At 39.9% G+C, this 14,420-nt stretch overlaps 1 protein-coding gene across 4 annotated transcripts in view; it reads left to right on the forward strand.

Moving 5' to 3' along the window:
- Positions 1-14,420, forward strand: part of Nbas (neuroblastoma amplified sequence) — a 295,155-nt gene that overhangs the window by 14,527 nt on the left and 266,208 nt on the right. For all 4 annotated transcript variants that reach the window (XM_021178926.1, XM_029484416.1, XM_021178925.2 and 1 more), the window contains exons 7-9: positions 1,755-1,888; positions 4,579-4,712; positions 6,292-6,390. In XM_021178926.1, coding sequence (XP_021034585.1) covers positions 1,755-1,888; positions 4,579-4,712; positions 6,292-6,390 — 367 coding nt within the window. The remainder of the gene's footprint in view (positions 1-1,754; positions 1,889-4,578; positions 4,713-6,291; positions 6,391-14,420) is intronic.

Genomic DNA, 14,420 nt, shown 5'->3' on the forward strand with positions numbered 1-14,420 from the left:
CAGAGGCAGGCGGATTTCTGAGTTCGAGGCCAGCCTGGTCTACAAAGTGAGTTCCAGGACAGCCAGAACTATACAGAGAAACCCTGACTCAAAAAAAAAAAAAAACAAAAAAAAACCCAAAAAAACAAAACAACAAACCAAAACAAAAAACCCCAAAAAGGGGGGGGGTAGGATCAGTTGATTAACACACGTTCTGTTTCTTGTTGTAAATAATAGCATAACAAATCCAGGTACATAGGTGTCTCTTACACATGCTGTTCTCATATGCTTTGGAAATCATTTCTGGGTTATATGGAAGTTTTATTTGTAATTTTAAAATTGATTTGCATATGGTTTTATTAGAATTATTAAGGTATTTATTATCAAAATCTTAAAATATGATTAGGAATAGCTCTTGATTCATCTACCTCAATATATTTCCCTCTTTCACTTCTTAGGTTGTATATCCATGGAATATATACTATCAGTACATAAAGGATTTTAGTTTTACTTGTAGTATTTTGCATTTTTAGAGGAGCTGAACTCAGTAGATTGGAATAATTACTATTTTACCAACTCTGTAGGCTGATGTTACTTAAACTTTTTCTATTTGTAATTCCTGTTTGTCTGAGAAAATTTTACGTGAACCCAGGAATATAGGTATACATACTAGGTCTAAAAATAAAATGCTCATTGATTTATTATCAATAAATATATGAAGATGTCTATGTTTCCTTTATATTGAAGATGAAAGCAAACCTTCCCACTCCCGAGATAGATGTACTTGCCTATGTGCTACTCCAGGATGCCACGCATCTTTAGTGCTTTGCAGAGTTTGACCGATAGTTTGACTTTGTAGTCATCACTGCGAGATTGTGCTTCACATAAGTACATAGTATACAGTGGCCGAAGGATGCTTACGACCATTTAGAAATTGTGGGAAGTTGTGTCCTAAGTCTAAACTAAAATTCTTTGAAGAATTTTTTAAGCTATCAACTCAAATAGCAATTTTAAAACCAAACATTCTAACACACTAAGATCCAAATATTTGATATATGCTGAGGAAGGATGGTGGGGAAATGCTAAAGGTCTTTGTTTTCTGTAAATAAAATTATATTTCTATAAGAGTAGAAAAATTTGTATGTATAACAAAGAGATTGTGGTTTACCACAGACAGTCGTTTTGAGTCTGAGGTGGATTTCAGTCAGTCATCCCTGCTGTTGTATGGTGTCATATGTCGTATATATGTAAAGTGCATGTGTTGTATGCTCAGAGCCTATGTTTCAGCCAGGTAGCAGAGTGTGGGTGAACGCTGCCAGGGGCACCTCAGATTCAGTATGTGTTTGATTTTGAATCAATTTTTGGTCATTGTGTGTTCAAAATATTTTTATCATTGTCAACTTTCTCTTGATTCCCATAGTTAGATTTGCAACCCCAAAATGGCAACTCACAATTTGAGTTCTGGGCTTTTGCTTATTCTTCACTTCATAAGTATTTTGAGTAACTTATCCCTGAGCTCTTGCTAGTCTAGGGCATGTGCAGCACCCATGGGTGCTCTAACAGCAGTTATCTGCTTTCTTTATGAAGTTATGGAGCCAGAGTTGGCCATGGTTTATGTCTTGAAGAAGGTTTCTAGGAGCTATTGTATTCACTGAAGCATTAGGTCGCTTTAGGAGATGAGGTACTTACTGCATATTTATGTTAGTTGTAGTCATTCAAACTGTTAGTGTCTTTATTATATATTGTTTAAAATACCTCTCTTCTTTTTGTTATAGTTCCAAAAGACCCAAAGCCCCAGTGGAGACGGGTAGCATGGAGTTATGACTGCACACTGCTGGCCTATGCCGAGAGCACAGGGACTGTAAGGGTGTTTGATCTTATGGGCAGCGAGCTCTTTGTCATTGCCCCGGTATGTGCGGACTTTAAATAATGAATTTCTGTGTGTGTGTGTGTGTGTGTGTGCACACGTGCGTGCGTGCTATGTATAATGTTGCAACGGATGAGTGTGAAGAGAGGTGAAATATAAGTATAAATGAGAATAATAAGCTATGTTCTTCTTTTTATTAGATACTTTCTTCATTTACATTTCAAATGCTATCCCAAAAGTCCCCTATATCCTCCCTCCACCCTGCTCCCCAACCCACCCATTCTTGCTTCCTGGCCCTGGCATTTCCCTGTACTGGGGCATACAATCTTTCAAGACCAAGGGCCTCTCCTCCCAGTGATGGCCGACTAGGCCATCCTCTGCTACGTATGCAGCTAGAGACACGAGCTCCAGGGGGTACTGGTTAGTTTATATTGTTGTTTCACGTATAGGGTTGCAGAACCCTTCAGCTCCTTGGGTACTTTCTCTAGCTCCTCCATTGGGGGCCCTGTGTTCCATCTTATAGATGACTGTGAGCATCCACTTCTGTGTTTGCCAGGCATTGGCATAGCCTCACAAGAGACGGCTATATCAGGGTCCTGTCAATAAACCATGTTCTTAGTATTTGACATCTAGTTAGGTAATTGTAGTTCTATAGTATGTATGTATGTATGCATGTATGTATGTATGTATGTATGTATGTGTGTATGTATTTATTTGTATTTGGAGTGCACTATGTAAGTGTAATCTACTTTGTAACAAGGAATGAGTTGAAATTAGTAAACTCTTAAGATCAAGCAAGTCTGAAACAAAAGTATTTACTGAGTCATAGTAGAGACTAGCCAGAAAAACAAAGGATCAGGACCTGGCAGAATCTCTCCCGTATGTTGGAGCAAGGCTAGGTACCAGCTAGAAACTGTCTCCTGGATTGGAGTGAGGAGCTCTTGTGGACTAAGCAGAAGGGAAGCACTGCTTATGGTGGGTCTGCACTGCTCTGGGATGGCTGGGTGGGAGGGCAGGAAGTAGGGAAGCTTAGGATGTGAGGACGGACCATCTGCAAGGAGAAGCAGTCATTGCTTATAGACTGACTGGCTAAACAGTCAAGTAACGTGACACATGGGCCTGTGGTTGGTCCTGATGGAATTTAAATCAGGGTTTTCGCATGAACTGTGTGTTGGTTTCATGTTCTGCCTTCTACTGCTATTCCTCTGTCTTCTGGCCCCCATAATTACATTGAGGACATCTCCATTTTTCTTTACTCATAGGATGGGTTGTTGCTCGGTTATACTGAGAGAAGAAATCAGTGGGCCATTGCAGCAGAAACCACTTACAAAGAAACTGGACGTAGGACAGGAACTAAAAGGGAGAACAGAGGAAAACTAATGGGACCAATCTAAGAAGTTAATGTTGAAAGTCAATGATATGGAAAATGATTTTCCTAAGACGTAACAAGAGGAAACATCGGAAAGAATGCCTCATACTGTAGAAGCTAAGGCTCAAATTACTGTTTAATAGGCTGGTGCTGTCCAGTAGGGCTATCATGAGAGCTATCTATATGGTTAAGTGTAATTTTACATCTCCAAGTAGATGTAGTGAGGAACAGGTGAAATTTATGGGTGATGTATTTTATTTAATTATAGTATATCCATCACATGATCATTTAAACTTGTAATCATTATTAAATGTTATGAGATGTTTTGGAGTTTTGCCTTGGTACGAAGTGTGAAATTTAGCATGTGTTTTGATATTTTCTTATTTGTAGACTCTCTTAGTTTGGATTAGGCTTGGATTGGATATTTATTGAATAATTCCATATCACGAAGATCTATTTAGAATGTTGGAGAAAAGCCTCCTTTCTCTCTCTGTTTTTCAATTTCTGTGGCCCTGTAAATTAATTTGACAAGAGATAGATTAATAAAAGGCAGACAATAGTAGTTGACACTGAGTTTTGCATTCATGGAGCTTTATAGAAAAGGGAAACCCAAGGAAGCAGCCTGGGCCAGGGGGTTATGCACTGTTTGCCCAGAGGCTTGCAGATGGGAGAAGTGACAACACAGATGGGAGGACTACACAGATGGGAGGAGTGACACACAGGGACGTGGATGGGCTGCTGTTCACTGTGGGAAAGTGACGTGGCAACATATAAAGCACAGACTGATCTTCAGAGGCTCACAGACTGTGCCTCTTTTTCCTCTGCCTGCTACAGCGGGACACTATCACTGAAAGAAATTTGTGCCTCATTTTTAAGTAAGGAGAGACTGGAGAACCTTGCCATCTGGTGACTCTCATTTGGCTTTACCTTCTAAAATAGTCTTCGCGCCAAGATAGAGGATTCTGGCCACATTCTTGGTGAAATATTGTTATGTGTCCCTGCAGAGGTGCTTAGCCATGGGGATTTCCATCTGCGTGGTTGCATGCACAGTTGCTTGATGGAAAGGCTGACACCGAGTGCTGTGCTTCTCCCTTTACGTTGCCGAGTGGGCACATGGAAAGTGCCTGAAGTCCTGTTAGCATAGGCTGGGCAGTGGAGATTAGTATTTGAAAGAGGCAGAATGGTGACATTGCTTGCTTTCCTCTTTTCCTCTTTATTTTATAGAGAATTTGAATAGGAAAGTGAGCAGTTAGGAGCCTGGTCTAAACTTGGTGTCAGAGCCAGGATCTGGGATATTGATCAGTTAAGCATGTGCTAATTTATCTGCTGTCTCTATAATGACTTCATTTTCTCCTGTTTTCAGGCATCTGTCTTTGCTGGGGACTTAAGCTACGCCATTGCTGGGTTGGTATTTTTAGAATACAAAGCAAGTGCACAGTGGTCTGCAGAGCTCTTGGTCATCAATTACCGAGGAGAACTTAGAAGTTACCTTGTCAGGTAAAAATTCATTGGATTGCATTTTGATGTAATGTTTGTTTTTCTGATTTAGTGTCAGATACTGATTATTATTATTTTTTTATCATTTATGAGTAATTACAAGTATATTAGGCATGTTGAAAGAGTTGTGTAGTGAATACTCATACATTTGTGTTTGAATTCTCTGACTAGAAGGTCATTATATTTCATATGTCATATTTCTAGTCATCTATTCATCCCTCCAGCCAGCTATTAATCAGTTGTATCTTGTATTTCATAGTGTGTACAAAACATCAAATCCCTTTGAATACATATTATTGTGTTCATTATTTGGTCATAGTTTTTTTCTGAGATGATATACGCATATCGTAGGATTCACAGGTCTTATTTGTAGCTCCCTATGAGTTTGATAGGTGCCTTGGTTTGTACCATTCAGACCTCTGTCAAGAAATAGAACATCACCACTATTGCTAGAGAGCGTCCTCCTCCCTCTGCGCACATCTAACCCATGACAACTACCATTTTTAAAAGTTTTTATTTTTAATCATAAATGAGTTTTTCTTATTGAAATAGTTCACATCAATAGAATCATGTGGCATACAGTCTTTTGCTAAATGTATTTCATTGATTTAGCCTATTTTGAAATGTATCAGTTTTTTTGCATACCATTACTTTATTCCATCTTACCACTGATTCATGATTCATCTTTCATAAATTGCATAAAATGTATTTACACGTTGATACACAGATATATAATGGTTTGTTTATTAATTTGTTTATATAGACCTGTATGCAAACTGGATCATTTGTGACCATTACACAGATTGTACTATGGCCATTCTTACATAAGTCTTTATGGATAAACATTCTTATACTGAAAGACCCCCGTAGGGAGACCCTCACTCAAGTCTCGGGACCGTCGCGCACCCAGTAGGACACTGAGACCGGATCTTGTGATCACACGAGGAATTTTATTGAAAGCGAGACAGAACGAGACAGGACGAGAGCTCAGGCCAGCATGCTGGGGTCGAGACTCATGCTCCAGGCAGGAGTAGAGGAGTTTCGACCCNGGCCTGAAGTTTTACAGAGCTTTTAAAGAAAAAAAAAACCACAAACCAGGGGGAGGGAGGGGAAATCATAAATTTTTTCAACAATTAGATCATAGATCATGTGCTACCTTAGGCAATGCTTCTGGGGCGTTGAGACATTCTACAGAGGTCGTTGGAANATTATGATTGTTCCAGGAAAGGTAAGGTATGTTCCGGGAGTGGCGGAGGCCTGGGGACCAGATGCTTATGACTCAAGTGTTTATGACCTTAACGGGTTGCCAGGAATTTTCCACTCTTCAATACCTCCTGGGTCATTATATTCCATTGGAATTGCTTGGCCATAGGATGATGTAGTTTATTTTTATATGAAACTACAGACTCTTGAACAGTATGATTGTATCAGTTATATCCACACTGTCATGTATTTTTTTATATATGTATATCCTCAATAGTGTTTAGAGTGTTGTCTTTAAAGTGTAGCTGCTATAGTATCTACTGGTGTCCATGGTGGTTTAATGGTACTTCTTTCTGTTGTGCTTTCTTTAATGTAGTGTTGGAACAAATCAGAGCTACCAAGAGAGTCACAGTTTCAGCTTTAGTGGTCATTATCCGCATGGAATAAATACTGCTGTTTACCACCCCGGTCATAGGTAAGCAGTTGTTCTCGTCTTTATTGGATTATTAGGTGCATATAGGAGTCTTGGCTTCATCATTCTGTCCTCCTGTGTAAAATTATGTCTAATATTTATCATGTTGTACTCACATGCTGATCCTCTGCCTCTGGTCTAGCTTGGTGAACTTCTTTGAAGGAGATAAGACATGAGAAATGTCTTTGGGAAATTTGTCCTGTCCGATTGGCCCTTTGGACCTTTTTCTTATGTGTCCATGATACGTCAGTGTTGTTTGGAGGGCTGAAGGACCATGCATGCAATGCCTTTAGATGAAAAGGCCTTCAGAGGCAGGCCGATTGCTTATTATTTACACAGCTCCTCTCAATACCTTCTCTCTGTTCTTCATATCTTTTCTGCTTTTTGCATATATTTTGTAAGTTGGCCAAGTCTAGTTCTTTAAATGGGAGGAGTGTCATATTTTTTGTCAGATGAATGTCACATGAGTTTTGAATTTTTAATTGGGTGTAGGTTTCCTGGTGAGTCTTAAACTCTCTGTCATTATTCTTGAGTCTCTGACTAAGAATGTGGACAAGTTTTTTTTTTTTTTTTTTTTTTTTTTTTTTCGAGACAGGGTTTCTCTGTGTAGCCCTGGCTGTCCTGGCACTCAGAAATCCGCCTGCCTCTGCCTCCCGAGTGCTGGGATTAAAGGCGTGCGCCACCACACCCGGCGTGGACAAGTTTTATATGCCATTCATGTACAAGTCTATACCTTTTTGCTCAGAATTTTAAGATATTTTTATATGGTAGTTGAACTTGAATACATATGGTCATGGACATACAGATACAGAGATACATATGGAGATACACAGATACACACACACAGACACACAGATACTCAGAGATATACACACAGATACATACATGGACACAGACACACACAGAGATGCACACACACACACACATACACACACACAGGCACACCCGGTCATACACAAAGACACCCAGACACACACAGAGATAACTAGACACATAGACACAGACACATACACACAGACACACAGATACTCACAGATATACATACAGATACATACATCGACACACAGACACAGACACAGATACACGCATGCACACACACACACACACACACACACACACACACACACACCCGTGTTCCTGATCCCATTGTCTTGATTAAGAGAAAACACTGCCTTTCACTATGAATATTGTTCCCTTTCCTCCTCAGTATGACCGATTCCTTGTATTTAGCTGTGCTGTTTTGTTTTATGTGAATGGAATTACACAGAGGGTATAAATCTTGCTTTCTGACTTGATGTTTGATTTACACTGCTCTTTTAGTTCATTTATTTCTTAACTACTAGTAGGATATTTCATTTTATCAGTAGTGTGCAACACATTTAATCTAGAACTGAAAATTTGATTTTTTCAGGGTGTTTTAAAAGTTGTAAAAATCATATTGTATTACCAATTGTTATGTTTTTTCTTTGGCACATATGTTTATGAATATCTGTAGGATGCAGAGCCAGGGTTTGACTGACTGAATTGTTAGGAATATATATCTTCAAGTTTATTAGATAGTGCCAAACATTTTTCATGGTAGTGCTACCAATTTACCATCATATAAGCTTTTCTACCATTCTACATTTTTTTAGTTGTTGCTATGCTTTTTTTCCTTTTATTGAAAATACAGTTTTTTCATATTATACATTGTGATATCAATTTCCGCCTCTCTGTTTCCCTCAGTTTCTCCCCATCTCCCTTTCATCTGGATTCATTCTCTGTGTTTCTTCCTTAGAAAACTAACAGGCATCTAAATAATAATAAAAATAATAATGATAATAATAATAATAATGCAACAACAACAACAAATTATAATGATAAAGCAACAACAAAAAATTGGAATATGACAAAACAAGAAAGCAAGAGAAAGAGCCAAATAAAAGCACAAGAAACATATATATATATATATATATATATATATATATATATACACACATACACACACACAAACATACACACACACATGTTTGCACACACAGGAGTTCCATAAAGATGCAAAACTAGAAGTCATAATATATACCCAAAGGACCTGTAAGGTTAAAAACAATTCCCTGATAACATTCTGATACAGAGTCTCCAGCATTGTTGAATTTGTTTTGTGTAGCCAACTGCTTGACATGAGGCCTACCCTCAAGAATCGTTTACTTTTACAGCAAGACTCCTTTGGAGAAACTTATTTTCCCATTTGCAAGTGGTTATCAGTTGGAGATTGTTTCTGGATTGGGGATGTGGGCACGCGTCTACTTCTTTCAGCTCTAGGACCCCATCTGGTGTAGACATATGTAGACCGTGTGCTTGCTGCTTCAGTCTCTGTGTGTGAGCTTCTACATTCATTGATTATGTTGATTTAGAGGCCTTGTTTCCTTGGTGTCCTCCATGCCCTCTGACTCTAACACTCGTTCTGCCTCATCTTCCAAAGAGTTCCCTGACTCTTGATGGGAGGAATTTGATGAAAGCATCACATTTACGGCTGAGTGTTCCAAGGTCTCTCCCTGCCTCTGCATTTGTTCCCATCTGCTGCAGGAAAAAAAGTTCTCCGAAGATGGCTGAGCAAGGCACTGATGGACGAGCATAGCAGAGTGTTCCGAGGAGTCACACAGTGTATTGCTATGTCTTTTAGTAGAGCAATAGCCTTAGGTTTTACCCTAGCTCCCTGGGATGTCTAGTCTCAGGTTCTTGGTTGCTTGCACAGTGTTGGAGATGGAGTCTATCCAGATGGATGGACCTTAAATTCAATCCCATACTGGTTGGTTTCTCCCAGAAGCGTTGTGCTCCTATTGGGCCAGTGTATTGTGCAGGTAGGTCATTCTCTCAGAGCAAAGGATTTGTAGCTGAGTTGATGTTTGCCTTTCTCCTTTGTTAGTGTGCAAAGTACCCTCCAGCACCAACAACTCCAGTCCAAAGGGAGAAAGAAGCTCTAGGTTGGCACCAGCTCCATGTTCAGTGAATTGTGTATGTGTTGTCTTCAGTAATAGAGCCTTAAGGTCAGTTTGTGGAGAGCCACAAAATAGTGGGATTAGTGTCAGATTGAATGTCTGTTGTGAGAGAATATCTCAGGGATGAACAGATGTAGCTCAGGGGTACATGTGTGTGTCCTGGGCTCCTCTTTTTACAGTGCAAAAACTGAATAACCAAACAACAAAAATCCTATTTTAGTTTTAGTTTGCATTTCTTTGGCTACTAATGATGTTGAACAGCACACACACACACACACACACACACACACACACACACACACACACACACACACATTTAAAAAATGTCGAGGTTAAAGACAGGCAAGAAGGTTAGGCTAGTTGTTTTTGGATATCAGTATATTAGGGCTCTTACAGGCAGAAGAGCTAGCTCTGAGTTGGAAATGTCCTTGGTGTTGTCTAGGAATAGCAGGGAGGCTGCTTTGGAAGAAGCCAGATGACAAGTATATTAGTTACCTTAGGTCAAAAGGAGAATGCTGAGTGTTGAGTCATGTAGAGCTTTGTAGGCAATACATGTGACATGTGTTCCTTTAAAGTGTACTCTCTGGTTAGCTAAAGATTCTTGTTAATTACCAACTCAGGAATGGCAGTGCATGCCTGTAATTCCAGCCTGTGAGAATCTAAGCACCCTACAGTATGTTTCATAGCAGGAAAGGTCTATTTAATGAGTTGTAGAAAGGTGTTTTCTAAACTTAGGGAGGAGCTCCTGTTGATTTTACAGTCATGTAACTTGATAGCATCAGTTTGGAGATAGATGGCACTTCTGTTTCTTGTTGAGAATTGCTGTCATGCAGGGATGAATGCAAATATCCCACTGGGAATGATAAAACATTTGCTTTGCAGTTTATATTTTTACTGTGTGGTCTTTTTTAAATGAAAGAAGGTAAAATATTTATCAAGCTTTTGTTTATTTTCTGTTTCTCTAGAATATGAACATGCGACATTCATCATTTACAAGGATGTTATAAGTACACAATAAATCAGCCATAGTAGAGTTGGTATAAATTGATAACACACAAACTCATGGTTTTTATGAAATTCATTGTGTTGTCTCATGCTGCAAGCTTTGTTCAAGAAGAGAAATTGAGGTGGTGAATAGTGTGAATAACATGAGACAGAAGTTAATTGGGCAGCTTGGGAATATGCTGTGTGGACATGCTTGGTTATTCCCCTCCATACCTCAGTCAGCCCTCCTTAAACCCTCAGACTAGGTCATAATCTGCCCTACCCCCTGCTTCCTCTACCCAGCGTGCCACCAGTGTCTTCCTTTTCTTTGGTCTGCTGGTTTTATTTTTGTTTGTACTGTGGTTCTGGCTAAAGGAGTCCCTTAACTCATCTACATTCTGAGGAATCAACACTGAATTTAAAATTGTTTTTAAAGATGCATTTATTTTATATATAAGAATATTTTCTATGAATGTGTGTATGTGTACCATGAGTGTGCCTAGTCCCTCAGAGGTCAGTGTGAGATTACATGGAACTTGAGTTACACATGGTTATGAGCCACTATATGGGTGCTGGGATTTGAACTCAGGACCTCTGCATGAGCAGCAAGTGCTCTAAACCAGTGAGCATCTCTCCAGCTCTGACATTGCACATTTATTACAAGGTGGGTGGAATGCTTGCTAGAGGAGAGCTAGAGCGCTCCCTGCGCTTGAGGAGTGTCTAGCCAGTCTCGATGATCATATGCTCACCAACACTAATGTTTAATAGGACTTGATACAAGATGTGCCTACATTTAAATGACACTGACTAGTTTTTATAGGGCATAGTTTTTTTAGTCTTTGTTGTTAATTTAATTGTAAATATTGATAAGCAAAATTTAATTTATTCCACCTTGAATTTCCATCATGTCTTTGATAACTACACAATTACTGTTTAGTATTAACTTCTTTAGACTATTTCTCAACAATGTTGAAAGACAGAGAAAATTCCTCCTCTTTTGTGGGAAGAAAATGTCCTTTTGAAAAGATATTCATGCTTACAATTCTTGATGACACTGGCCAACAATTTCAGTGCAACTCAGTGATCTCATTAAATGGGTAATGTGATGCAGTTGCTATTAAATGTGGTTTTCTGCCTGTTACTCCTCAAGATCCCTTATGTCACGATGTATGTCACGCTGCAATGAAGCTGTTTTTGTTAGTCTGTTCTTGCTATCAGGAGATACTGGAGGCATGTTTTATTACTTATTTATTTATTTATTTATTTTGGAAAAAGGTTTATTTTGGCTTACAGTTCTGAAGGTCTAAGGTCTGTGAGCATTATCTGGAGAATAGTCTTCATGCTGGCAGAGAATCCTGTGGCCTTTCAGATAATCCCATGGAAAGAGAGCAGGAAAGAGGAGGGGTGGGGGCAATGGAGGGAAGAGAGCTCCCAGCTCCCATTTAGCATATCTATCACGAAGTTTTAATCATGGAGGTTCCTCCTAATTGTTTTACCTAGTACATATAAAAGCTTCCATCTCTTAGCACTAGAGTTAGAGTTAAGAGTTTTGTATATTCTTAGTATTTTACAGTGGGCATCAGACTTCAACACATGGAGCCAGAGCCTTGAGTTACACCCAAGCCATAGCACTATTGTATAAATAATTGAGTAATCGAGAAAGAACAAGAGGCCCTTTGGCCTTCATTTGAATACTTTAACACTCATGGTTTACACATTCAGTGGGAAGTATCTGATTGATTAATAATGCAAGTCATAACTGTGCAGAGGAAGATGACAAGTATTTGGATAATTGAAAACATACTGTTCTGGAAGTAAGCTTGCTTTTAAGTGAAACTTGAGACATTTACAGAGACTAATAGCTGGGCCATCAGGTTGCCTTTAAGTGTATGGTTGGCAGCTAGGGTGAACTGTGTTGCTGAAGAATAGTTAGGTCGAGGCTGTCATCCACACCCTGTAATTGGGGCCATGGGTGTTCTGGGAGGCTCTGGAGACAGAGGAGAACAAGGTCTTTAGGGAAATAGGGAATACTGTGAGGTAATGGACCGCTGAAAGCTGAAGAGCTATGCTTTCTGAGTGCTGATTGGGTTAGCCCAGGTGGGTTTCTGTGATTTCCAATTCTTTCTGTTTTGTGAGCTGGAAGGGATTTCGTACCAGTAGATGGCAGACTCTTCCAACATTTACTCTATTTAAGACACTTAATAAACCATTTCTAGTCCTTGAAATGCATTTTCAGTGTGACTCTCACTTTGATCAGCATTACATAAGGTCTTGGTGTGAGGGGCTTGTATTGCCTGCCTGTCCTTTTCTCAGGCAGCAGTGACTGCCTCATTTGCTCTATTCTAGCTCAAGTGAATGTAGTACCCAGCTTTATTTTCTGGCACTCGTGTTCCTGCTTTTAGTTTCAGAGTTCGAGTGTCCAAGCTGGAACAGTTTTCATCCTCCATTGGTTAAACTCCTCCTTGTTCAGACAGGAGATCTGAAGCTGAGAGGTTAAGCCAAGGACAGAGTCTGTGTTATCTTTGTGCAGCTAAAGTTCCTTGCACATACCACCTAGACAGATGTTTCTGAGAGAAACACTCTGAGTAAAGGTTGTATGTAAAGAATAAAAGATGAAGCAGACACCACCTAAATGGCTCCACCTCAGTGCTGGAGTCATGACGATTGATGGTTGCACGTCGTAGTGACTTGTGCAAAGTGCTTAAGAAACTGAGCATGATTAAATATTTGTGATGCTGACAGCCACATGCACTTCTTCTTCTCCTGTTTCTTGCTTGCTTTTAGAGGCTGTGGGTACTCACTGCATCTCTTCAGTTTCTACACACTGTTACAGCCTCAGCTGTGCTCTTGTGCAGCATGCTCCTGTGGCTCGAGTGCTGTAACTTAACACTCTTGCCTGTCTGCGAGCTTTTCAAAGGCTACTTCCTTGAAGCCCTTGCTGACGTCTTCCTCCATGCATGTTATGTCTCTGTGATGCTGTTTTGTACCTAGCTCTAAGGTTGCAGCCAAGGGTTGGTGCTGCAGTAGTCACTGGTTCCTAGTGGTTACTAATAATATCATCTACGATGGATTGGGTCCATGCGCATTTCTATGTAAGAGTATGCATCAAAGGCTGTAGACAGACAGGAATGGGCGCCTGCTAAGCAGGCCATGTACATCATATTCATTAACTGTAAGTTGGGAGAGTTCAGGTACTCATCGATGTCAAGAGAGTTAAAAATGGCCTTGGCTGATAGTTCTTCACTTGCTTACTGAGGACTTTGTGTGCAATATTCATGAAAAAGACATGCCTATAGGCCACATGCTTTTCTGCAAAGGTGTTTCAGCTTCATGTACCAACTCCCCAAACCGTGATAGTTCCTACTAATTCCCACAGAATTCCGTATTGAAGATTATTAAGACAGAACTTCTTTCCCTCCCTTTTGGTTCTGTAAAGGAAATGTAGTTTTGGTTTTGAGTGCAGGGGCCCTGCTGTGCCTGGAGATCATTGCTTGTAGCATCCTTCTCTACTTCTTCCAGTCTTTCTGCTTCCTTTCCCTTGATAATCCTTGAGCCTTGGGGAGAGGGGTATGATACAGATGTTCCACTTAAGACTGAACACTCTAGAGTCTCTTATTTTCAGTTGTGAATCTGTCTTCATTCTTAGCTTCACCAATGAAGATCAAGAGCTGTACTAATATATAGGTGTAAAGATAAGTATTTAGGATCCATTTAATACCCTGTCCATTTAGCTGAATAATAACATAGTTCTCCCCTAGGACTTATGACCCCAGCATGCTTTCTTGGCCCAGTGAACAGTACTAGATATGAATTTCTCCCAGCAACTGTGACTGTTTGCACAAGACCAAGTCAGCTACAGTTCCAGAGTGAATGAGGGAAGGGCTCATAAAGTCCTACCCATAGCTGAAGAGCTATTGGCTCTTGATGACTGTTGGGGGGAGGAGAGTCACATTAATATGAAAGTGGGCCATAATGGGCTGTCCATTTTCCAGTGGGTAGTCTTGACCCAGGCACACACAGTATTATACTTACTCAGTTGGCTAGATAAAAGCAGTACATGAATTTGGGAGG

This window comes from Mus caroli, chromosome 12 (genome assembly GCF_900094665.2).
Source record: "Mus caroli chromosome 12, CAROLI_EIJ_v1.1, whole genome shotgun sequence".
Lineage (NCBI taxonomy): Eukaryota > Metazoa > Chordata > Mammalia > Rodentia > Muridae > Mus > Mus caroli.